This window comes from Anthonomus grandis, chromosome 8 (assembly GCF_022605725.1).
Source record: "Anthonomus grandis grandis chromosome 8, icAntGran1.3, whole genome shotgun sequence".
In the NCBI taxonomy this organism is placed as follows: Eukaryota; Metazoa; Arthropoda; class Insecta; order Coleoptera; family Curculionidae; genus Anthonomus; species Anthonomus grandis.
The window spans coordinates 1,412,907-1,440,685 of record NC_065553.1 but is presented as its reverse complement, the minus strand read 5'-3'; the positions used below and the strand labels follow the sequence as shown (position 1 = coordinate 1,440,685).

General features: G+C 31.9%; 1 protein-coding gene across 1 annotated transcript in view; it reads right to left on the bottom strand.

The window, feature by feature from the left end:
- Positions 1 to 27,779, bottom strand: part of LOC126739498 (putative ATP-dependent RNA helicase TDRD12) — an 82,734-nt gene that overhangs the window by 34,763 nt on the left and 20,192 nt on the right. The window contains exons 9-16 of the mRNA XM_050445205.1: positions 23,399 to 23,854; positions 23,196 to 23,334; positions 18,447 to 18,831; positions 10,046 to 10,415; positions 9,799 to 9,987; positions 4,186 to 4,340; positions 3,992 to 4,123; positions 3,445 to 3,940 (exon numbers count right to left, since the gene is read on the bottom strand). Coding sequence (XP_050301162.1) covers positions 3,445 to 3,940; positions 3,992 to 4,123; positions 4,186 to 4,340; positions 9,799 to 9,987; positions 10,046 to 10,415; positions 18,447 to 18,831; positions 23,196 to 23,334; positions 23,399 to 23,854 — 2,322 coding nt within the window. The remainder of the gene's footprint in view (positions 1 to 3,444; positions 3,941 to 3,991; positions 4,124 to 4,185; positions 4,341 to 9,798; positions 9,988 to 10,045; positions 10,416 to 18,446; positions 18,832 to 23,195; positions 23,335 to 23,398; positions 23,855 to 27,779) is intronic.

Here is a 27,779-nt window from a genome sequence, read left to right as displayed (position 1 = left end):
AACATGTAAATCTATTAAAAGAAGACGTCCTCGAAAAGTTGAAAATGTAGCTCTATTACATGGTAATTCATATACATATAGTGTCAAAGTGGTAAGAGAAAATGCAATTTTAGAAGTCGATGTGTTCTACAAGGCATTTTTGGCAATACATGGGATTACAAAAACCAAATTAGAATATTTGCAAAAATCCCTAAAAACATCAAGTAAGGCCCCTGCTGATTTGAGAGGTAAGCATTTAAATCGACCTAGAAAAATTTCTGACCAGACGAATGAAAATGTGGTTATGGCCATTATGGCCTCAAAAAATCAGATCGTCTTTATTTAAGCGAAGATGTTAATATTGCAAAAATGTATAAACTTTATCAAAACAAATTTCCTAATCATCCTGTTTCATACGAGTTCTATAGAAATGTTTTTAATACAAAATTCAACATATCGTTCGGGTACCCTCGTAAAGACACCTGTAGTGTTTGTGATTAATATACTGCAACAAAAAAAGATTTAACATTAAAACTTGAAAATAATAAGAATATGCCAACTTTTACATCAGTTCTTGCCGAAATACAGAAATCTTTGCTAACACTGGAAAATGAAAATAAGCTCCACAAAATAAAGGCCCAAGTATTTTACGACCGAAAAAAATCTTCAAGAATCAGGTGCCAGAAAGATAAAGATCGTGAAGCTATCTGTCTCGATTTCCAAAAGAATGTACCCGTTCCAAACATCACAACGAATGATCTTTACTACCAGAGACAATTATCTGTGTACCTGTTCAACATTCACATCTTAGCAAGTGGTGAGTCCGTCTTTTACGTATATCCAGAAACAGTGGCTGCAAAAGGAAGTAACGAAGTTCTTTCAATGCTAAATCATTTTGTTGAAAATTACCTTGACTCCCAGATAAAACACCTTGAAGAATTTTGCGACTCGTGTGGGGGTCAAAATAAAAACTATAACATGATCAAATACATGCATTATATTATATTGTTCATATCAAAAAAACACTGGAGTCTTTCAAAATAACTTTTCCAATTAGGGGGCACTCTTACTTGGAGTGCGACCAAAACATGGCCCTTCTGAACCAAAAACACCCTGCTGAGCTGCCGAGCCACTGGCTCGAAGAAATAGAAAGGTCCAGAGTTAAGCCAGCACCATTTCATGTCGAAAACCTGGAAGAGGGCCACGATATAATAAGAAACTGGGATTTTGTTTTTGTGAAGCTGAATTATAAGATAAATTGTCCGTTCGCAATACGCCCTGTGAGGGAAAAGGAAGTCACAATTAGGCACCCCCGACTTGTTTCACATAGATGTTCCTATAATGGGTGTTGGGAACAAAACTCAGTACCACTACCTATACAGACAAAAATTTATCCCGTATTGCGAAATAATGAATTTTTATATCCTGACCGAAAGTATGAAGCTTTTTTTTTGTAAATATAATACATATTACTCATATAATACAAAATACTAATATAAAATATATATTACTCATAGAATACGATTTTCAGGTCTAATCCCAATAAGCCAGGAAAAATTTAAAGATTTGCAAGCTCTGAAAGCGTTCTGTTCTCAAGAAGCTCAAAACTATTATGATAAGTTACCTCATGCCGCTAAAAATAAAAGGAAAAAGCAGCAATAAAACTACGGAGGTAAGATATTTCCTTTGATTAGTTTATTGCTATTACTCATAGAAAATTATCTACTTTTACGTCTTAAATCAATATGGAACAAATACTATAACTATGATAGATGAAACCTCGAAATATTGGACCTTACCCCTTTTTACTTTGGAAATTGATTTTTTTTTGGACATTCCTCATTTTTGCTATGGAGAATTGCAAGTTTTTTAGTTTTTTGTATTGAAATGTGTTTTGAAATACAATGCTTTTGAATACGTGTAGCAGACAGTTAAATAAATAATATTTGACATATCTCAACCATTTCATTTTTAAGTCAAAGAATCTTACAAGTTCCAGACTTTAAAATCGATATATCTCAGTATTTTTATTTTGTGACATTCCCTCTTTTTCCCCTGTGGTCTTCATTTTATTATTATTTGTTCTTGGCTACTTTTTTTTCTTAGATCTCTTTTTATACCCTCATACTTTGTTTGAAGATTATTCAGGGTTCGAACCACCCCTGACACAGGGTTTTTTACATTAAATTCTGCTGTCAAATTTTTCCAGGCCTCATTTTTTTCTTTCCAAGATGTTGCATCAGTCTTTTTTAATTCAATTGTACCCGCATATTGACTTACTAAATTACAGAGCAAAATAATTTATTATTCTTTTTCAGAAAAGTTTACCGATCTCTTTTTTTTATCAGGTTGTTGAGACACCCTCCAAAAAAATAATATAAAAAATTGATTAAAACTCCAAATTTACTGCACAGTATACAGTTTCTAAAAAGCTGTGTACTGTGATTCACCGGCAAATGTCTGGTGGGATATTTACAAACAATTAGCGAAAATGCAAATACCTATTAATACTAGTACTAACAGAAAGATTATCGGATTTGGCACAAAACAAGTATGCAAGTACCTGTAACTATTATCACAAATTAAAAACCAAACACTTCCATTGTTTTTGTTTATTTCATTTGTTTTCTCGTGACCGGAGATTCATAGCCCTAATCTTTCTTTTTTTCTTAAGATTATTGTACCGACTAGAACAATTACTTTGTTGCCAAACTGTAAACCTTCTGTTACTTAATAACAGGTTAGAATTTGGTTCATAATTCCTCCTACTAGAATTTATCTGCCTGAACACACAGGAACTTTACCAGCTGGTCCGTAATTTGGCCCTTAGTTAAATTCTCAGGCTCATCGAGAGCGACGCGACGGTGTGGCCATCCCATTGTCGGGTACATTATACCTTCAATTTTCGTCCATAAGATTGCGCATCGTCCCAAATATTCAATCAACAATATTACTTTACATTTCTCGGTATTAAAAATTAATTTATTTTTATTGCACAACACCAATTAATTAATCCAGTCACAAATATCATTTTGCAGCAACTTACAATCCGAAGGTAACTTTATGATCCTAAACATTTTTATACATACCGCAGCTATCGATCATTTAGTCTGAGGTTAAGACTCTCCAGCAAATTAAAAATAGAAGAACAATAGTGGATTTATTATCAGCGGTAAATTAAAATTATTAATAATAAATAGGAATTCTGGGAGTCGAGAGTTTTTCTTTGAAAACTTTCACCCCTTAATGATCTTTTATTAAAATTTCTTAAATATTGATAGCTTACAAGATATCAGTGATAAACTTTATACCTTGTAATGTTCATGATTAATTGTTTATACTTTTTTCAATTTTTCATGAATTTATCCATTCTTATGGGACAATGTTCCAAACGCCATTCTGGATCCGGATATTTTCTGTATTGCAAAATAAATAATAAAACTATTTTAATTTTTTCTTACTTACACTGTGGTGGTATTTTCTTAAGCTCCTCCGGCATCTTAAATAGACTGTCCAAGCTGCCTTTCAGGTATATCCCTTTATCGATGCAAAACAGTAAAGGAAACCCGTCATTTTCCACCAGTTTGCTTCTATAAAACTCTCCGTTATGTTTGATTAAATACTGATGCGTCACGGTCGGTTTACTAACTGAGCGATAGTTACACTTCTTGCTTAATATAGCGGCGATTTCACTGTTTCGGTCATGATACTTCTGGACACTGTTACCATTTAGGTCAAAAGCTTCTAATATTTTAACGGAACAGCTACCGGAGTCGAGCATTTTGAGGATTTTGAAATGAATTGATCCGTTTTTGGGAACCAGATCTGATTGGTCCAGAGTTTTGTCCGCAAAATGTCGCTTTTTACAGTTCAGTTCCGCACATTGCCCGAATACCCTTAAAGTGTGACAAAGATCGGTTTTCTTCATGATTCGGGTTTTTTCATCTCGAATTTTAATTTGCTAAAAATTAGAATAATTAGTGTAAATGTAAAATTGAGTAATTAAAAGTACCTTAAAGAACGTCTTTACATTATCAGGTACGTCTTTTTCCAGACCGGCAATTTTAATGAAATTACTAAACCTCGACATTCGTTCCTCGCACTTTTCGTCGATTAATACGTGGCTGGATATTTGAATTTTTTTCTGAAAGTCAATAAAATTCAATCAATAACAAATACATAAACTGGTTAATATGTGCAACGTACTTGTGCGGAATCGGTTAATGGACTATGGATGTTTTCCAGGAAACAGCTGAATCTTCTGATGAACTGGGCCCAGGAGTACGGCAGAGAGAAGTGGACGAGAAGGTGAGCGCTAGTCAGGCTCATTGTGTTATAGATTTCGTCGGTACAAATTAAAACTAAAGAAAAAAATACAGTAATAAAAAATTAATAAGAGTAAAAAAAATGGATATGCGTTTAATTATTTTAATTTAGGAATTTTTAAGAGTTTAACTCTAGGTTTTTGACTTATGGACTTGGAACATTGAATACACTAGAAAAACATGGTTGTTTTGGATTGAGCGATCCATCTATATAGGGGATATTTTGTTGATAAATGTGCTTAGTATTCAATGTTGCTAGTGATTACTTAATTTTAACAAAAGAAAAAATATATTGAAATAAAATATTAACATAAATTGAAGCATTATTTATTATAAGGCAAGAGAAAGGGTAAAATGTTTTTATTTATTTATTTATTAGAAATTCAGGTTGCATACAGTACACAAGTACAAAAACGCATCCACTATACATATACAGTGATTGATGGTACCTTAGACGTATACGGAGAACGGAAAATTGATTTTTTTTTTGAAAATTTGGCATCATGGATTTTAGCTGGTGTTCTAACGATTAAAAATATTTTTAGTGATACAGCGTTGCCGCTTATACCAAAAAATAGTACCAACTTTGTTATTTTAAATGGAATACCCTGCATATTATTTTATTTTCTGAGCCGCTATCGCTTCATGATTGTTTTTGTATAAATTGTTTCTATACCTATCTTTAGTGGTTTTCGAGAAATTAATTATTTTCTTTATTTTATGACCAAAACATAGCTCCAAATAAATTTTTATTACTAGGGCACTGGAACGCGCAGAAAATTGAAATTATAAACGTAATTTACGGAAGTATTGTACATTAGTTTTCACTATAAAAATTTGTTCTACGTTACACAGGGTTGCTCAAAATTAGTGATTTTACCGCTAGATACAAAAATTGTGATACGTGCATTCTTTTGAATGGAACACACTGTATATTATAACAAATTCTTAAAGGAAATTGAAATTCCTTTCTAATGAGGTATCATGTTCCTTCCTATATGTAAGTTTTCCTATATTATGACATATTTGCTTTAGGTGTACAATAAATAAACTGTATAATAAACTATAGGTTTACTAAAAATTCTTTTGCAACTACATTTATAATATTATGTAAAGATTCTGAAAATGAAATGAAAGATACTAAAGAATATTGATTAGAACGTAATATAGAAAACTATGATATATAAATAACAATCATGAATAAAACGAAATTAACAGATTGATAAAAAAGAAAACAAGGGAAGATTTAAGCCAATACAACACAGAAATGATAACAACGACCATCGAAAACAACAAAAACATGAAAGTACTTAAAACACGTAACAATAATGGACGCAAGCGGAAACATCAAAGAGGACAGTAAAGATTTAATGGATATCGTGGAAAAGTTCTACAGCACACTGTACACAGGAGACAACCCAGAACAAGCAATCGGAGTTGATGAAACGGTTCTCAATGTAGGCTCCGAAGATCTTCCTGACATCACCAGAGAAGAAGTAGAACTAGCATTGTCTCAAATGAAAAACGGTAAAGCACCAGGGGAAGATGGAATTACAGCTGAAATGATAAAACTTGGGGGAAGAACTACTGTAGAAGCAATGACAATTCTTTTTCATAAATGTATGACAGAAGGTGTGAACCCCAAGCATGGCAAAAGGCCCAGGTGATTTTACAGTACAAAAAAGGAGATAGGTTGAGAATCGACAACTACTATCGACCTATTAGCTTACTCCCCCACCCGTACAAACTTCTGACAAAGATAGTAACAAATAAGCTTACATCTAAGCTAGATGCCTATCAGCCCCCTGAACAAGCTGGCTTCCGAAAAGGTCATAGCACAATAGAACACATACAATCCGTTCGCACTATAATTGAAAAATGCAACGAGTACAATGAACCACTACACCTCGCATTTGTTGACTATAACAAAGCTTTTGACTCCGTAGAGTTGTGGGATATTTTTAAGGCCATGAACAATGCAAGAATCGACTCTCGATACAAGCAGCTTCTCAAACACATATACGAAAATGCGACAATCACCGTTAAAATCTCGGAAGAGATAGAAACGAACAAAATTCAAATAAAAAGAGAAGTGAGACAAGGAGACACCATCTCCCCAAAGCTGTTTACACTGGCACTGGAAGACGTTTTTAAAACTCTGGACTGGAACGAGAGAGGCATCAAAATCGACGGCAAACATCTGAGCCATTTACGCTTTGCGGATGATATAGTACTCTTTAGCCAGAATATAATAGAATTACAGGAGATGTTGGCAGAACTTTAAAGAGAATCGAAAAGAATAGGTTTAACCATAAATTTAAATAAAACAAAAGGCATGTCACCTGACAATATAATATTATTATTATTAAGTACATATAGAAGACCGAATTATTGACAACGTCGAAGAATATGTATATTTGGGACATTGCATCAAATTGGGCAAAGAAAATCAAACTGCCGAAATAAACAGACGTGTTCGTTTGACATGGGCAGCCACGGGTAAACTGTCACGCGTCTTGAGAAATGAAACTATTCCAATTAATTTGAAAAGAAAGGTCTTCAATGCCTGCTTACTGCCGTGATGACTTACGGAATGGAAACCATGACACTCACTGTTAAATCAGCTAACAAGCTTAGGACCGCCCAAAAAACCATAGAGCGGATGATGCTAGGAATAAGCCTGAGAGACCATATCACAAATGAGAGTATTAGACAAAGAACTAAAGTTGAAGACGTCATAACACGCATAGCCCACCTGAAATGGAGCTGGGTAGGACACGTCGCCCGACAGGACGACTTGAGATGGTCAAGACACATCGTTCAATGGAGACCTCGCATACATAAACGCAGCGTTGGCAGACCACAGTTACGCTGGCTCGATGATGTCAAAAACAAAGTGGGCAACAGATAGCACCAACTGGCACAGAACAAAGAAACATGGAAGAATATAGGGGAGACCTATGTCCAGGACTGTGAAGGGTTGCTGAAAGAAGAAGAAGATATAAATAACTATGATACAATACAAGATTGGAGTTGCATAAACAATGATAAAATTATTAAATTTTTTTCAAAAAGTAGTGCTTTAATTGGCATTTATAAGATCCTATTGGCGCATAAAAAATATGTGATTTAAAAAAATTGTGAGGATACAAATTGGAGAGTTCTGTCCCATGTTGGTTCGATGGAAATTAGCTGCAAACAAGTCTTTGGCCCTTGCATTTTGTCTTGGTATCCGTATATATTGATATCAGATTGGAGAGAATGTGAATCGACATGAGTATTAATTATTTTATAGACTATAAAGAGATCGGTAACATTTCTTCTGTTTTTAATTAAGAGTTAAAAAGTTAAATTTAGATCGTATTGTGGAATAAATATGGTTATTTATTGATGTATTTGTTTTAAATCGCAGGTACTTTAGAAATCTATTTTGACCTGCTCTAGGTGCACAATATCAATCGCCACAATTTTCAATGTGTGATTTAAAAGTCCATTTTTCATCCACGATTACTCCCAAATCTCTGACTTCTACGACTCCTTTCAAATTACTGTTATTTGTAGAGTAGATCGATGTTATTTTATTAATATTCTTAGTAAAAAAAAGAACAAAAACACTTCTCGGAACTTAGAAAGAGTCCATTTTTCTGGCAGTAATGCTCCAAGCGCGAGAGGTCTTGTCGGATTTTAATGCAGTCATCCAGAGTCTCGATATTTAAGTATATTTTCAGAGCATCTACAAAAAGTAGTATTTTACAGTATTTAAAACATGTTTTTATAGTATTAATATCATAAATTATAATAAAGAATAATTGAACCCAGATGACTGCCTTGTGGCACATCTGTTGTTATGTCAAACCATTCAGATTTATGGTCATCAATTGTTACTCTTCCTTTTCTACCTGTATGATAGGAACAAGATAATCTGATCATAGAGATCCTGCTAACGATTTCTTCAAGCCTTTGAATTAATATTTCAGGATCAATTTTGTCGAATGCTTTACTAAAGTCTGTGTATATCGCATTCACCTGACCTTTATTATCTATTGTCTTAGAGACGAATTCTAAAAAACATAATAAATTTGTTTCAAGAGATCCTTTCGAGTAAAAACTATGTTGTTCTTGAATAATTTTGTGTTTAACACGCGGAAAAATAATATCGTACATAATTCTTTCCAATATTTTACCAAAAATGCATAATTTACTGTTGGGCCGATAGTTTGACACGTCATCTCTACCACCGTTTTTAAAAATTGCCGGGAGGTTATAGTTCGTTAAGTATTAGAATATTACCTAGTTTTAATGCCTATGAAATAGATTGTTTTTTCTCTTAGTGCCAACAAAGCCCCAAAATTTCTTTTTATTTTCCATGATATTAGACTCAATACTATTAATATATTCCTTATATGTTTAGATATTGATCTAAGCTTCCAGAATTGAACGGTATATTTTATATTTTTTGTGAAGATTGTTTTTTTTTGCTTTTAATCCAAAAATAGTTTCAAAACGAAAGTAGATTTTAAAATTGCCTTTAATTTTATGTACTGGAACAAATTTTTCTAGGGTATTTCAAAGTCGAGCAAAATAATTCCCAGAAATCGTCAGTATTAAAATTGACCCACGTCAACCCCAAGATTTTATTAACAAAAAAAAAAGATTTTTCCCAAAGTTACAAATAAAAGCCTAAATAAATATGATATTGCACCTTATACAACAGGATATGGATGAATTTGCGGGCCTTTTGTTTGATTTAGGCCTGAATAAATTTTTATATAACATGATTAATCTAATAATAACTTGTGATTTCTTGAATACGTGATTTCTGTTACATTTTCAATATTAGTTTAAGAAAATAGGTCCACCATAAATTAATTTAATAAAAATTAACGAAATTGCTGAAAATAATATGTAGGTATGCTTTGTATTTTTTTAAATGTGTGAACATATTTTCACGATAGATTCTTATCCTCGAGATGTAACATATTTTAAAGTTTGTTTGTATAATCGTGGTATAAGATATAGGCATTTGAAGTGTAATATATTCAAAATTTGGACAGTAGTTATTTTATTATATTTGACAGATTCATGAACCAACATTAATTTTTATTTTTATTGTAATGAAAGGGGATGTCATGATATGCGCATCTGAGTTGGTGCCGTGACTATACATCTGATTTCTATTTGGCTGTAATTACCTTATAAGTGTAGGGAATAAAACTAGATGAATTTAGACATACATCGGTGTATCATTTAATAAATAAAAACCAAAATTAAATAAAGGAAAAGCCGAAATAAGTAAATTGAAAATAAAAGAACGACTTTTACATCTAAATATATGGCAACCAGAGTTAGAATTCCTTTTGTTTTAAAGTTTTTATAAATTTAATTACTTTGTTTTCTTTTACCATAATAAACAACAATTTTTAAACTTTTATTCCTAAAATTACTTACTAAGGATCCACCCTCCTGTAGAAATCAAATTTTAAGTAAAACTTACCAGAATACTTTCCAGGATGTGCATTATTCCACACTTGCTCATTATAATAGATGTCTTCTTGCTGAGTAACGTTCAAGAACGATACGTAATCGATACCGTTTAACATTAAACCATTTTGAACGCCTTCGATCTCGTTCTCATTGCAAATCACTATCGATTTCATAAATTTGAATTTGTCTTGGAGGATACCTAAAAAAATGGGCGTTATAATGGCAAACATCTCGCCTCGCGAAATATCCAGTCATACCAAGCAAATATTCCTCTTTACACCTGGAATTCAAAAATTTCAACGAAAATTTCATTTTTCCATACAAGGCGGACTCCAAGTGATTCCCGATACAAACGGTGGGTATTTTATCCAATATCGTCAATAAGTTTTCCAGTTGGGGAGTCCAGTGTTGGGCGCACGCGATCAATTGCACCGCCTTTGGACAATTTCTGTTCCCCAGGACCGAATCGGCGTAATTCAGAAATTTTAGGATTAACTCGTTGTTTTGTTTGAGGAGAACGTCCGCATCCTCCAAAACCAAATGGCAGAGACGCTTAAAATTTGTAGCTCTTGAGGATATTAAAGTTTGTAGGACCGTCGGCATCGTAATGAGAATGTCAACGTTACTCTAAAAATAACATCAATTAGTCCTAAATATTTCGGTCGTGTTAAATTAAAATCGTTATGTGAGTTTTTAAGATGTTAAGGTTTTTGTAAAGCCTCTGACAATGTCAAGAATTTTTCCAATTTTCTAAAAAAATATTCAAAAACTCCAAAACTGTTGCATCTATATAGAAACTTGTAAGGACCTTTTTGGTAAAGAAACTCATCAGCTTTCATATGAAACTGAAATCAATAGATTCTTTATAGGAGTTAAAATATTTCAATTTTTTTAAGACCTTTCGCAATATCAAGATGTTTTTCAATTTTCTAAAAAACTACTCAACAATTCCAAAACTGTTGTATCTAAAAGAAAACTTGTAAGGACCTTTTTGGTAAGGAAACTCGTCAGCTTGTAAATAGAAGTAAAATCAATAAAATTGTTAAATAGTTTTTAAAATATTCAGAATTTTGTAAGACCTTTGCCAGTATCAAGATTATTTCCATCCTCTGAAAAACTACTCAATAACTCCAAAACTGTCGGTAAAGAAACTCATCAGCGTTCCTAGGAAACTAAAATCAATAAAATAGTTACTGGAGTTTTTAAAATATTTAGATTTGATTAATGCATTTGTTAGTATCAATATTATTTTAATCCATTGAAAATTACCAAACTCCAAAAGTTTTGACATTTGACATTGACAAGGAAGGTTTGTAAGTAAGTCTATTAAGTGTAAAAATCATCTTGTCTCTACATCTCTCAAAATCATTAAATGGCTCTTCATCATTAACTGGCTATTGCAATATGAACTCTTTATATAAAGTCGTGTTCAATCATATTTTTTTTGGACTCCAAGTGCCTCTCGCCTTTTTTCCAACTTAATTTGACCAAAAATTTTGTGTGCAAATAAATGCAAACATTTTAACAAAAAAATTAAAATTTTTCCAGAAAAAAATCCTTAAATGAGATCCTTCTTAAAGAAGAGTTTTGCAAATCTCAAATTACACAATGAATTTTTAAAAACTCCCTATCTGCATAATTCTCATTTTAATTGCTAAATGCTATAAAACATGTTAAAATAAGAAAATTTTAAAGAGATGCTTGATAAAAGTACTGTTTTAATAGAATAGAAGTGGTCATGTGACCTCCTCACTCCAGTTGATCATCCAATAAAGGCTCTTCAAAAAGGTGTCCGTTTTGATTTTAAACATTCAATTAGAATTTCTAAAAATCTGGCTGATTCTTATTAGCTCTTTATCATTTTAACGAATCCAACCTCAGCAGAAAACTTAAAGACATTTAGTTGAATGTCTTTAAGTCTACATGTTAGAATAAAAAAATATAGGACCTCCTATATTTTTTTATTCTAACAAAATAACTGAAATATAAATTTTTATGGAAAACATTTAAGGGCATCTGTGGTCCCAGTTTTTCCCAATTTACTCAAAAACTATGCGATTTCAGAAGAAAGCTCACAAGACATGTTTTGAAGAAAATTTAATTCCCTTTCATTTGAAATATATTACGACTCTATATGAGGCGTCCGGTTTCTAAACTCTCTAAATCCATTTTATACAAAAAATGAGGTAAGGGCCCTGCTGCCATCTATAATTACTTTTTTATCTTTCTCTAAATAATATCTGTACTAAAACTTCTTCAATCCAATAAAAATTATATGTAATATTCCGGCCACAGTAGCAGAACTCTCTCACTCCGTCGTAGATGCTATTTCAAAACTCTTTAGGTCCTTTATCAAACTTATCGTTATCAAAACTGCTTACATCCCATAATAAAATATTATATTATTGTCGTACAGTTTCAAAACTGTCTTAATTTTGCAAGTTGTTTTGATTTTGTTTGCCCGCGTTTAGTAAACATCCGACTGCAATACAGGGTGAGTTTTTCAAAGCGCGGAGTAGTATTATGCATTGATGATATTATTTATCGATGACGTGCTCCTGGACTATTATTTGGTTAAGCATTCTTCACATTTTAAAAATATTTTGGACTATACAGAGTGCTTCGAAAAAGCAGGGCACTACAAAAGTTAATTTTTTTAAATAGAACACCCTGTATTGCAAAACATTTTTGAATTCTTTGCGTAATTACCAATCTTTTTTGATAATGGTTTAATATGTCAAAAACTAATAGTTTAGGAGATAAATCAAATTTTGTTAAAAATTTAGAATTTGCACGCATCTCTTTAATATTAAAATTTAGCACCTAAATTTTGAATACAGACTTAATTTTTATCATCAGAAGTAAAATAAAGTTACTTTGATATGCGTGCTATGTAAAATTATTCATTTTGTTATACAGGGTGTTTTTTTTGAAAGGCCAAACTTGCCCAACTTTAAATATAAAAATCTCTCTTATTTTAAATGAAACACCCTGTATATTTTCATGTCATCTAATAGCTTACTTAAGAGCCTATAAATTTTATTAATAATGTCCTATCTCTATATCTAACAGTTTTTGAGATATCATGGATTTTTCTGTTTTTCTCCTGTAAAAACTGACAATGCCGACTTAGGTTTTGAAGCACCTCGTATTTTTTATGTATCCATCAAGGCGCCGTGGAAACAAATGAAAAAAATCTCAATAACAAAAAGACAGTTACATTAGTTAATTAGAGATTAATAGTTAGATTTGTTTTAAGGTGTTTTTTAGATATTTGTTTTCAATATTAAAAATGAATTATTCAAGAAATTAATTTATTGATATGATTTTTGTTTTGGGTGAAGCAAATAAAAATTATCTGCTAGCTCAAAGGCTATATAGAGAAAAATATCCTCAACGGCGCACACCCGAATCCCGCAGTTTTCGCGTTGTTATGGACCGATTTATGACGACTGGTAGCGTGGATCTGCCAAAACGTAATGTTTCTAATAGGGTGGCAAATGAAGGTAAAGAACTTGAAATTCTTTTGCAAATTGAGGAGGATCCCCACATTGGTAGCCGTAGGTTAGCCTTACTTTCTGATGTTTCGCAGACAACGGTAAACCGGACAACACGGAAATATAAATACCACCCATATCACATTAAGTTGCATCAAGAACTTCACAATCAAGATTTTCAGCTACGTGTAACTTTTTGTGAATGGTTACTTCGCAAAATTGAAATTAATCCAAATTTTGTTAACTATATTATGTATTCCGACGAGGCGACATTTAAAAGCAATGGTGCTGTCAATAGGCATAATATGCACTATTATGCAACAGAGAACCCTCATTGGGTACGTGAGGTTCAGCACCAGAATCATTGGTCCCTTAATGTATGGTGCGGCATCCATAATAACCGTATAATTGGACCATATTTTTTTAATGAACCTTTGAATGGGCATTCATATCGAGTATTTTTACAGCAGCAATTGCCTGAATTATTAGAAGAAGTCAATCTCCAGGAACGGCAAAGTATGTGGTTTCAACAAGATGGTGCGCCTCCCCATTTTCATCGTGCAGTAAGGGAATATTTGGATCAAGAATATCCTCAAAGATGGATTGGTCGCGGAGGATTTGTTGCATGGCCGCCAAGGTCTTGCGATCTTACGCCGCTAGATTTCTTTCTGTGGGGTTATCTCAAAGATAAAGTCTATGCAACAAAACCAACTACAAGGGAGGATATGATTATTAGAATTAGGGATGCCTGTCAAACCGTAACACCAGGAATGTTATACCATGTTCGACAAAATATAATTAAAAGAATTAATATTTGTATCGAACAAGGAGGACATATCTTTGAACATTTGTTGAACAGAAATTAACTTTTATTATATAAAAATAAGTGAATTTAATAAAAAGAAACGTCCATAAATTTGTTTCATTTTATAAGAAAAAAATAACACGAAATGAAGAAATATAAGTATATTTCAAAAACTATTAGAGATAGGGATAGAATATTATTAATAAAATTTATAGGCTCTTAAGTAAGCTATTAGATGACATGAAAATATACAGGGTGTTTCATTTAAAATAAGAGAGATTTTTATATTTAAAGTTGGGCAAGTTTGGCCTTTCAAAAAAAACACCCTGTATAACAAAATGAATAATTTTACATAGCACGCATATCAAAGTAACTTTATTTTACTTCTGATGATAAAAATTAAGTCTGTATTCAAAATTTAGGTGCTAAATTTTAATATTAAAGAGATGCGTGCAAATTCTAAATTTTTAACAAAATTTGATTTATCTCCTAAACTATTAGTTTTTGGCTTATTAAACCATTATCAAAAAAGATTGGTAATTACGCAAAGAATTCAAAAATTTTTTGTAATACAGGGTGTTCCATTTAAAAAAATTAACTTTTGTAGTGCCCTGCTTTTTCGGAGCACTCTGTATAGTCCAAAATATTTTTAAAATGTGAAGAATGCTTAAGCAAATAATAGTCCAGGAGCACGTCATCGATAAATAATATCATCAATGCATAATACTACTCCGCGCTTTGAAAAACTCACCCTGTACAATAACGATTTCATTTTCGTTTTGTTATTTTCCACGTTTTTTTTAATAACACAACTTATAACAATAATTATTAATTTACTGTGAGTAAAGCGTTATGAAGAATTATTCTATTATGGTTATAACACCAGACCTGATAAAGGTAGAAAAAAAATAGCAGATCCCTCGAAATGGACATCTACACAAGCAAAGAAAGCAAGGTCAGTACTCATGTATTTATGTAATTAGTTAGGTACATAAAAGTACGTTTTTTTTGTAGATACAGACCCAAATCACTTCCAAGTCTACCAAAATGCAGCCATAAGAAGACCTTTGGTTGTGCTGATCTGACTATGCAGGAAATTAGGAAATTTCATGCTTGCTTTTATCAAAATAAAACAAAGATTGAACAGGACAATTTTATTCTGAAGCATACTTCCCAAAATGTTCCGAAGAGACGCCGTCCAGTTAAAGGTACACGCAGCAATTCAATTTCTTTATCTTATTTTATTAAAACAAAAAAAGGAACACTGTCGGTTTACAGCAATGCATTTTTATCAATTCTTGGAATCTCAAGATTTAGAGTTCAGAATTTGAGCAAAAAATTCTTATCAGATGGTTGTCCTCCCAAAGAAAATCGGGGTGGTGACCGAAAAAGCAGGCATTATGTTCAAAAAAAGCAATGGGTCACAAATTTTATTAAAAGATTAAACTGTGTAGAGTCTCATTACACGAGAAATAAGTCCGAAAGTCGATATATGGCAAGTAATCTGAGTATTATAGGAAACTTTGGAAAATACATTGTAGTGAAAATAAAGATCTAATAGTGAAATATGATTACTTCAGGGACATTCTTGCAAAAGATTTTAATATAAGCTTTCAAACCCCAGCTACATATGCATGTTCTGAATTCATTAGCTTAAAATGTCAAATTACAGCTGCTTCGAATCCTGAACCCAAGGCAGAATTAATGTGCAAAACACGAGTTCACAAACTTAAGGCCAAAGCATTTTATGAGCTTCTTAAACAGCCAGAAGATAATACCATTAAACTTAGTTTTGATTGTCAAAAAAACTTGGTGCTGCCGCGCGTTCCAGACCAGTCAGCCTATTATTCAAGAGAATTTTATTGGTATAACTTTGCCATATGTGAAGGTCATTCTAAGGCAACACAAACAAAAGATACTGTAACTTCTTACAATTGGACCGAGAACATAGGAGGAAAGGGATCTAATGAAATAGTTCCAATGGTTAATCACAAATTGTCCACACTTAATCTGACAGAAACTAAGTGGATTAAGCTATTTTGCGATGGTTGTCCTGGGCAAAATAAAAACTCCATCATGATTGGCATGCTTATGCATTGGCTTTACTTTACAGAAACTTCAGTTCAAGAGATTCACGTAATATTTCCCATTGTAGGGCATTCGTTTTTGCCACCTGATAGAGTCTTTGGAAGAGCTGAAAAAAAAGTTAAAAAGAAGGAAGTTATCCTTCATCCACGAGAATATCGAGAAATATTATCTGATGGTGTGACCGTACTTGATCTTGAATAAGATTTTGATATCTTTGACTGGAAAAGAGCAATTGAGGTCTGTATTAAGCCACCTAATCAATGGCATTTCCAATTTTCAACTGCAAAGAGAATATCTATAAAGAAACAAAAACAACAAACAGGTAAAAGTATTGTTATTAAAGGAGAAGTAAACTTTAGATCGGATCTTGGTACCTATAAATCAGTGCTAAAAAAAGGGAAAGGCCTTACTTTAATAAAGCCTGAGCCGTTGCCAAAAGTTCATTCTATTAAAGAAGCTAAAATTAAAAATGTTGATGCTCTTTTGAAAAAACATTTTGGATTGGACTGGAGATATACACCAAACGAAGATTTGACTTTCTACAAGAATATTATTGACTATAATAGTGCGATAGAACAGGAAGACAATGCGAATACTGAAGATGTCATCTATAATATTGAAGAAGACGATGGGCTTTAAATTTTATTTTATTTTGTACATTAATGAATATATAACTTTGCAGGTTACACTTTCAAAATATTTTGCATTATTTCATAAACTAGACGGATCGTTTATCACTTTCGGGTTTTCATAACTCTGCCACTGTTTGTTAACAAAACTCGTTACATCCAAACTTTTTTATCAAATTGTTTTTCTAGTTACACCTAAAAATATGTTTTTTTGTCAAAAAACCTTATTAGAAGGGTCCTATTTTAACATATATAATAAATTTTATAAATATATTTTTAATAGTTTTGATACTACAGGTTTTTTACATTTTCTGTAAAACTGCTTATCTTGGATCTAGAGACTTTTGAAACCGGATGCCTCATATATTTTTTTATACTGGAGAAATGAGCCAAATAAAATTTTTATGGAAAACAACTAGGGGCATCTGTGGTCCCAGTTTTACATAATTTACACAAAAAGTATCCATTTTCTGAAGATAACTCAGAAGACAAATTTAGAAGGAAATTTAATTTCCTTCTCGTTTAAGATGAGGGTCGTAGGACCCTCTACATTTGTTATACTGAAGAAATTAGCCAAATAACATTTTTATGGAAAATAACTAGGGGATTTCTATGGTCCTGGGAATATATGTTATTAATTGAGAATCCATGGCTCAACTACCTGGAATTAACAATAAAAAATATGCTAATCAGACGAAATTTACGATTTAATTCCTATAAATTCCACAACAACATTATGGTTCAACTATCTGGAAAAAGGAAATTAAATTCATGATTTAACTGCCTGGGATCTAATGAAGAATAACCTGAGCCCAAGTAATCCAATTACTCTAAGTTAGATCATTTAAAAATTTTGTCTGCACCTGGATTGGAATATTTAGATTTCTGTAACCCCTTTGACAGTATCAGAATTTTTCATTCCATTGAAAAATAAACCCTGATAACTCAAGACTTTCGCAATGCTCATATTTCATATGAAACTAAAATCGGTAAAATCGTTACAGGAGTCTTTAAAATATTTAGACATTTGTAAACCCTTTGACAGTATCAAGAATTTTTCAATTCTTTGAAAAACTACTCAATAACTTCAAAACAGTTGTATCTATAAGGCAACTTGTAAAAATTTTTTTAGTAAAGAAACGCATTAGCTTTCATATGAAAGTAAAATCAATAAAATTGTTTCAGAAGTTTTTAAAATAATTAGATTTCTGTAAGGCCTTTGATAGTACCAAGATTTTTTCAAACCCTTGAAAACTTCTCAATAACTCCAAAACTGTTGTATATACAAGAAACTTTGTAAGGACTTTGTCGGTAAAGAAAGTCTTTAGCTTTCATGTGAAACTGAAATCAATAAAATCGTTACAAGAGATTTCAAGATATTAAGATTTTTATAATTATATCTAACAATTATTTCAGGTACTTTACATAAAACCTTAATGAGAATTCCAGAAATGGTTGGCTAATTTTTACATTGCAAATGTATTTAATATGCAAGTGCAATACATTAATAAAACGATTTTTTTAAAAGCCTTATGATCGCTAAAATGCCACTTTTAAATAACTCCAAGTCTTTAACTTTCTTTAACTGAGTATTGCAAAACAAACTATTTATAAGGAAAAAATCTATTATGTTACTCACAATGTTGCCATATCGAGGATAAGTAACCAAGTGGCACTTCTTATTCTGTCTGCTTAAGACCATGTTTGCCAAATCATAAACTTCCTCGCACTTGTTCGAATTACTGCACAATACGACGACTATGGGCCCTCCGCCCATTTTGAACAGTTGATTGTACCGTTCCTCCTTCTCCAGGATAAACGACAACACGATGGGCAAATAGGCCATCGTTTTGCCTGAATTTTTTTCGTTCACCATAAATACGTTCTGGTTCCTCGTGATGGCGGGAAACGCGTAATATTGGATCCTTTTCGATTCTATATAATTCATCCGGCTGAGGTTGGCGTGAATGTTTTTATGGAGCATCACTTGGGCCACACGTTTGATTGCCGTTGGAATGGATTCACTGAATTCAAAAAAAATCAAAGACAGTTTTATTACCATTAAGAAATAGCATACAAATACATCGTCAAAATTATTATTCAAATTCAAATTTATTTATTGTCTAACAGGAATCTAATCCTAATCAAATTCAAAATTCAAAAAACACTTATTTGCCAAAGAAAAAAAATACAAAATGTCAATTACTGAATTTGCAATTTTAATTTCCTAGCAAGAACCGATACAAAAAAACCTTTAAAAAAAAACTAATGCGATGCACCCTTAGATAATATATTTTAATTTGAACACAAATATTGACTTCTTCCAATTAAAAAAAAACGCAATGTGGATGCTAAAGGCAAGGGCATGCGACGAACAGAAGAGGAAGACGCAGGAAGAAGCGAAAAAAATTAAATTAAATTATCCACAACCATTGAAAAAACACAAAACACATAAAAAGAGTAATTTTTTGCGTATATGGGCTAAGAAGCTGTTATTAGCAATTAATCCTAAATTTTTGGCTTCATCCACTACTGGTATATTTGTATTTTGGGTTTTTTTGAGTATAGTTATTCCTGGCTACTTCAAGTTGAATTTTATTGGATCCTATAAAAAGAGCACATGATTTATTAGCATTCAGTTTTAGATTGTGATTTTCAGCAAATTTAGAAATGTTATCCAGATCATTATTAAATTGTGTTCGGGTAAGAATTAAGGATTTGTGACAAAACATCGTATACATTTGTGAATCATCAGCATACTGCTTAAGTCTCGTATAATTCAATTTTGTTTCGATATCAGGAAAATAATAAAGGTTCTAGAATAGAGCCTTGTGGTACTCCTGTTTTTAAATGTACATAGGTCGATTTTGAAATTGAGTGTTGATTGGGCAATTATAACACAATGGAATCTATCAGAAAGATAAGACTTTAATAAATTTAGTGAATTATCCGAAAAACCAAAATAGTGCAATTTTGCAAGTAACATCTTATGATTAAGCATATCAAGTGCTTTACTAAAGTCTAGGAGACACAGGCAAGTTGTTAGTTTCTTATCTTCATTATATCATTAATAAGCTTTAACAAGACAAGTAATTGTACTGAACTGTTTACGAAAACCGGACTGACAGCTTGGAATGATATTATGAGTCACAAAATTCTATTATCTGATTATAAATATGTCTTTCCAAGATTTTGGAAACAACTGGTAAAATACTAATAGGTCTTAAGTCTCTAAGCTCCGTAGGATCGGAAACTTTAGCTAGTGGTTTGATCATAGCTTTTTTACTAGACAATATGTGAAAATATAAGTATTAACAATGCATAGGTAATGAAAAATAATAATAATCATAGCTAAAAACATAATAAATATTATATATTAATTAATAATCATAAAATACGTAAAAAAAGTACAAGAGGTACATTAACTAAATAGGTTTATTCAGACGGATATTCCAGATTCGAATTGACAAAGTCAAGCCAATGGTCTGTATAAAGGCTCTTCCTTTGCCAAATTTGTGCTATATGTTTGTAAGTAAAAAATGTTTTGTCATCTAGTATTAATGTAAGACACAAAGTGTAGAGCTGCTAGTAGTTCCGGGCAGTTGACCATTACATAATTTGAAAAGAAAAAGCAAAGCAGCACAAATGGTTTCCTGATAAAGGGAAAGCATATATTTTTCATAAGATTTTATTAGGGAATTAAACAAGATGATTCTACTTGATTTATATTAGTGAAGTCTCTTATAATAAAGCCAAGAGATTTAAAAATGACTTTATGATGTTATCTCTATGATTGCAAAAATTAAGTCTCTTGTCAATAGTGACACCCAAATCACGAACATAATCACAGTTAGAAAGAATTATACCATCGAATGTATAGTCAAAGCTAATTTCCTTAGACTTTAGAGCATTAAAAGACTAGAATAACTTTGAGTTCAACATGTGCTCATTCTCTGTTGTCAAGCTGGGCACACATTTTCAAAAGAGGAAATTTCCAGCTAAAACAAAATTCGTAATCTATTACTAATCAAGTTGATCCTTAAGTGAGTTTAAGTTTAACTGATCAACTGTTACTTGCCTATCAAAATTTTGCAGTGGAATAGCCAACTTATAAGCACAGAATTTTAAAAACTGATTTTGGACCTTCTTAAGTTAAACAATATATTGATCATATAAAGGATATCATACACAGTCTTCACTACATCAATTGGATAGTCACTGCAATTTCTAAAAATAAACTCCACACTCAAATATCTTTAAACTTTGTATTTGATATTTTATATTTGAGACTTGTTACTTGACGTTTAATTTTTCCCAATTTATAATATAATCCCCTCGGTTGAATTTGGAAGATGTGAAATCAGTGCCAAGATCTTTAACTTGGTATTTATACAATTTAGTTTTATTCAAGGGTATCAAGGTCCCTCTACAGTAAAAGAATGTCATTCGAACTCTGCATACTTCTATACAATTGTAGGTCATCCGCAAAGAGCAAAACTTTAGATAAAAGTAAAAAATATGTAAGAAAACAGATTGTGTGTGCTTTTTATTGCTCTATCTACAGAAGCAACCAAAGTTACAGTCGATTTTGTAGAGGAAGTTTAAGTGGAAGTCAATAGTAGAGCAGAGAAGTCAAGCAGATTTGGAAATTTCTCAAAAACTGTTTTTATGCCAGAAAATATGGAAAAGAAACAAATAACAGCAACTCTCGTTTCCTAGCGAAGAACATTTAAATAAATGCCGTATCTACAGTAGCAACCAATTTAAAGTCGATTTTGTAGAAGGAATTGAAGTGTAAGTCAATAGTTGAGTAGAGAAGTCAGTTTTTTGGAAATTTTTCAAAAACTATTTGCTTTTTAGAAAATATGTAAGAAAACAAATGGTAGCAAGTCTTGTTTATTACATAAGACCTTTTAAATGAATGCTCACTCTATAGTAGCAACCAAGTTACAGCAAATTTTGTAAGGAGAGTCTAAATGCAAGTCGATAGTAAAGTAGAGGAGTCAGTTTTTTGGAAAATTCTTACTATTTGTTTGTCAAAAAATATGTAGGAAAACAAATGGTTGCAACTATTGTTTAATATATAAGACGTTTTAAATAAATGCTCTTTCTATAGAAGGAAACAAGTTACAGTACATTTTGAGGGAGAGTCTAAAGGCAAGTTGATATAGTGAAGTAGAGGACTCAGTTTTCTGAAAAAGACTTTTTCAAAGAGAAACTATTTGTCAGAAAAAATGTAAAAAAAACGAGTGGTAGCAACTCTCGTTTACTAGACAAAACTGTTTAAACGAACGCTCTGTCTATAGTAGCAACCAAGTTACAGTAAATTTGGAGGGGGGATTGTAAGTGCAAGTCTATAGTGAAGTAGAGGAGTCACTTTTTTGGAAAATTCTCACAAACTATTAGTTTGTCAGAAAATATGTAGGAAAACAAATGGTAGAAACTCTTATTGACTAGACAAGACTGTCATGAGTTAGTGATTCGGTCAGCAAGCCATGTGAATTTACCTTTTGTATCGTACGCTTGATACTCGATTATATGTAATGACAAGTGTCAATTATTATGGAAGGTTTGGTGGAATTGACATTTGTGTCGATTATCACGCATTATGTTAAAATGAGAAGTTTACAGCTATTAAACTGTCTTAGCTACTAATGTTTATTTACTTAAAGACTAAAACACGACATGACACAAGACCATTTAAACGAGTGCGCTATCTACAGTAGCAAACAATTTTAAGATGGATTTTTTTTTCATACAAAAAATGTATGAAAAACCAATAGAGAACAACTCTCTTTTATTGTGTATTTATATTAGAAACCAAAATACCACCGATTTAGAGGTGGAATTTCTCCTCTTCTCATTAAGTATTCAGTACTCCTAATATTTCGAAAAAACTAATTCGACCAACGCCTTTTTAGATAATTAAAAAGCTTTACTCTTTGCGCATGATTCTTTAAAAAACTTGACATCCACTACACAGCCTTCCCGGTAAATCCCAAAATGCTGAAGAGAAATATATCGAAGCTAACTCTGTCAAAGGCTTTGGAGAAATCAGTATAGATGGAATCCACTTGTTCTTTTCTTGTCAAAGCGTCGAGGAAATCCACTTTATAACAAATTATAGTAACTGCGAATCCGTGTTAGACAATAACCTTCCACACTGCATTTAAAACCTGAATTTTTAATATTGTTTTCAGTTTCGACTTGTACCTCATTACGTAGTGATATTTATGGGTTAAAAATCATGTTTTTGACAAAAAAACGTCGGTTCAAACATTGAAATTGTCAAATTCTTTTGTTTTTGTAACCCACCTATTTTTGGCTCCCAAAAACATTTTTTTGAAACTTAATGGAACTTAAGAAATGAGATACTTAGGAAACTTACCCATGAACCAAAACTTTTGACGTTAAATTTTTGTCCATCGAAGACATTTCCCCATAATTCACGGATAAAATCTCGGATTGCTTCGAAGGTTTTTTCTCCGAATTCACCTTTAACAACCTGGGAGCCTTTATAATAATACCTAAATTAAAAGTGTAGATTAATATATGACCTTATAAACATAAATAATAAGCTCGATTTATTACCTGGAACCTTGGCGTTGTCGTCTTTTTTTTCCGATTCAAACTGAATAGGGGAATCCCAATCGTCGTCCTCCAACGTAATTCGGCAGGTAACGCAAGTGCAGCCTTGCACCAACTGACAAAAATCCTGTTTGGTAAAAACTTTTTTCGGCACAGTTTCGGATTCAGAGGATTCCTCAGGTATCACATCAGATTTAACCTCCTGATTAGACTCCTGATCGGTATCCGGAACATTTGGATCCTGAATGATTGCAGGAGAGTCTTCTTCTGCTTCTGATTTTTGCACTTCCGGATTCTTATTATGCAGTGCTGCGATTTTTTTTCGCTGGGATTTTTGTGATGAACCTGATGTGGATATTGAGGATTTCGCGTGGCAGAAGTTTCTCTCCATTCCAGCAGGGAAAAATTTGCCTTTGAGCAGGGATTTTCTTTGGCAGATCATGGACTGAAAACTGACGTCTGGAATGAAAGCGGCACATTTAGAAATTCTTATTGAAATACATTAAATGTTTTTAATTTTCATAATTCATAATTTTCAAAATTATTTTGTAACTTTTTACAAACTTTGGCCGATCCATTTATAGGAGATCTGAATACATTTCATTACATTTTCTAAATGTTCTTGCTATTATTTGAACACATTATCCATGGAAAATAAATAACCTCATCAAAACCTCATTTCAGTAGTTAATCTTCTATTTTAGAGTTTTTAATTAAATTGACCATAAAACACAATGTTAATATTTTAACTCAATATGTCACTGTCATTTATTAAACCATTGTGACATCAAATTTCACGAAAATAAGTATTTATTTCTAAAACGCGGCTACTTAGGTATAGGAATATGTTATATTAAATTACAGGTATTATAACAGTCTATTAGAATAAAAAATAAAATACAGAGAATCCGTATAAAAAAAATGACTTTTTGCCATTTAAGTAAATGGAAGATAATAATTTAATTTTCGACATCCCTGTAAAATGCGGATTAACTCAGTATTATATTATGAAAAGTTAATGAAGATGGTCTCTTAAAATGATGGTTAAAATTTGAGCTCTTTAGGAACTTAAATGGCTAAGAAATAAACAAAGAGTTATCCCCTGGTCTTTAACAAAAAACACGCAAATTTTATTTTTCTCGAAAACCGCTAGAGATATGTATAAGGGAGTATAAATAAAAAAGACTCAAAACAAAACAGGGAATCGAAAAATCAATATGTACCCAAATTGGGTACCTTGGAAACTTATAGAGATAGAAAATTGGTCAAATGGGGAAAGTTGTAGGCAATTTAATTGCCAATCCAATGCCGCTTCGAGAATGATTTTATCTTTTTTGAAATATTTTGAAAACCACAAAGTTGCATTTTCGAAAAAAGTGCTGTATTTTTTTTATTTTAAAATATTTGTAAAATCCGTAAAAGTATTATTGGGACCACTTTTTAAAAGCAATGCATCCCTTCATTCCCTCCCCATGCATTCAGTTTTTATTTTTGACGTTTCCGTTGTGAGATACCTTCATCAACTTTGCCTAAATAAAAAGATTTTTTTTCCTTTTAAATGATCTATGACATTTCATAAAAATATTTTATTTTTATGTCAAAAAATGACCAAGTGCATTTTTCGCTAAGTTGACCATGACTATAGAAACCATGACTGAAGTCGAAATTATACCCATTTGTAATGACGTCATTTTTGTTTATCTTTGTTTAGCATATTTCAAACAGCGACGACAACAAACTTTTGAAAAAAATTGGTGTCTGATGATTATTCATCTTTTATATACTAGGTTATGTGAAATATCCGTCACTGTCAATCAAAAATATTGGTTTGTCAACTTGTTCTTGAAAGTTATTTCGAAAAGTGTTAGATAATGCCTAAAAAAAGATATAATAGGTATAATGAACAATCGCAGCTGATGATTTGAAATATATTGTATGTAATGTAACACCAATAATATAATTGAAGATATATGGGTCAGTGTCGTCTTAAATGGAGGTAATAAATTGTTAATTTGTACTGTCATGTCCCCCCTCACGCATCTTCGAATAACTATAAACATTTGATGTCAAAAGTAGAGTCTGTACTAAGTAACAAAATTAATGGGAAAGTTTTATTGCTAGGTGATTTTAACTTGCCTAATTTATCCTGGTCGCGTAATAACAAACTAAATTCTGATAACGCCACTGACCCATGTAACAAATGCTTTACTGATTTTTACTTCCTTAATGGTTTAAAACAATTTAATTATATTTTGAATTCAAGGAATAGAATTTTAGATTTAGTTGTAGGTACTAATTCTTTAATAACCGAGGTACTTAAATGTAATTACCCATTAGTGCCTGAGGACAGTCATCATATGTCGTTGGAGGTAAATATTAAGTTAAATTATGAAAAAAAAGTCGTGTGTAATTCTTATCAAAAGGTAAATTTCATTAGGGCAAATTATGCAGTTATTAATGAGAAAATTCGTTCTCTTCAGTGGAAGGATTTATTTTTATCTCGTGATGTAGATAACAACATCGAATGTTTTTACGCAGAACTGAGTAATATTGTGAATTCTGAAATATCAAAAATAAAAATTAAAAAGCGCCAATATCCTTTATGGTTTTCTAAGCACACTATTAATTTAATAAAGAATAAAGTGCAGGTGCACAGAGACTGGAAAAAATACAAGCTACAGTCTGACTACGATATTTTCTCAAATTTACGTAAAACTGTAAAACTAAATATTAGTAAAGACCATAAAGTTTACATTACTAAAACAGAGGAAAATATTAAGCATGACACAAAGTACTTTTGGTCGTTTATTAATAATAAAAGGAATACACAAAATTTGCCGTTAAAAATGACATTTAATGATCAATATGCTACGAATAACTCTGACATTTGTGAACTTTTCTCAAAGTTTTTTAGCAGTGTTTTTGAACCATCTAATACTCCATCATTAATTGATGTTGTCCAATCAAAAGAATGTTTTACTGTTGATCATGTTCGAGAAGACGATATTAGAGAAGCATTATGCTCTATGAATCCCAAAAAGGGTCCTGGGCCAGACGGATTTCCCTCAATATTTCTGAAATCATCAAACTCATAATCTTTGTGAGCCTCTATATTTATTGTATAATCAATGTATTTCAACTGGTAAATACCCTAAGCTTTGGAAAGTGGCCCAAATTGTGCCTATGTTTAAATCAGGAGATAAAAGCGCTATCAATAACTATAGACCGATTTCTCTCTCTGGAGCCATTTTGGGAAACTGTTTGAGTCTCTTATTTTGGATCAATTATTTTTTATTGTTAGGGGATCGATTGACTTAAACCAACACGGCTTTTTTAAAAAAAGATCGGCACTGACTAACCTTGTGCCTTACGTTCAACTCATATCTGAGAATATAGAGCGAGGTTCTGAGACATGTACAGTGTACACCGATTTCTCTAAAGCTTTCGATAAGGTCCACCACCCAACTCTTTTAATAAAGCTTGAGAATTTCGGGGTACATGGGGCTTTGTTTGAAATTTTTAAAAGTTACTTAAGTGAAAGATCTCAGTATGTTGTTGTAAATGGCGAAAAATCGAAGAGTACAGCTGTGACTTCAGGTGTGCCTCAGGGGTCACACTTGGGTACTCTGCTGTTTATCATTTTCCTATATGATATAGAGCAATGTTTTTCACATAGTAGCTATGCTTTATATGCAGATGATCTTAAAATCTCAAAAACTATTAATTCGGCTGCTGATTACTTTACTTTACAGTACGATTTATCTAATTTTATGAATTACTGTACTTTGAATAGACTTTTTGTCAATTTGGATAAATGTAATTGTATTTTGTTCTCTAAAAGGCCTGTTCCTCTGCAAGTTAAATGTGATCTTTACCTAAATAATGTTAAGCTTAAATATTTGGATTATATTAAGGATCTTGGGGTGACATTGGATCCTAGGCTTTTGTTTGAAAAGCATCTTGAAAATATTGTACAAAAGGCTCTTAAAAATCTTGGATTTGTTTTTCGAGCAACAAAAGGATTTAGCAACATAAATTCCTTAACAATTTTATTCAATAGTATAGTAAGACCTGTACTGGAATACGCAACAACAGTTTGGAATCCAATGTACGCCAATTATATTGGCCGACTAGAGAGTGTGCAGCGCAAATTTGTTAACACTTTAAATTATAGGTTTAACAGACGACGGCATTTCTTTAGTTATGATGATAATTTAAAATTTTATAATATGCAATCGTTGGAGGTCCGAAGAAGAAATTTTGATTTAATATTTATATACAAGGCCGTAAACAACTTTATTGATTCTTCATCTGTTTTAGAAAAACTCAATTTTAACATCAATTTTTCCAATTACTTATCGAATTCTCCAATTATTAGATGTAC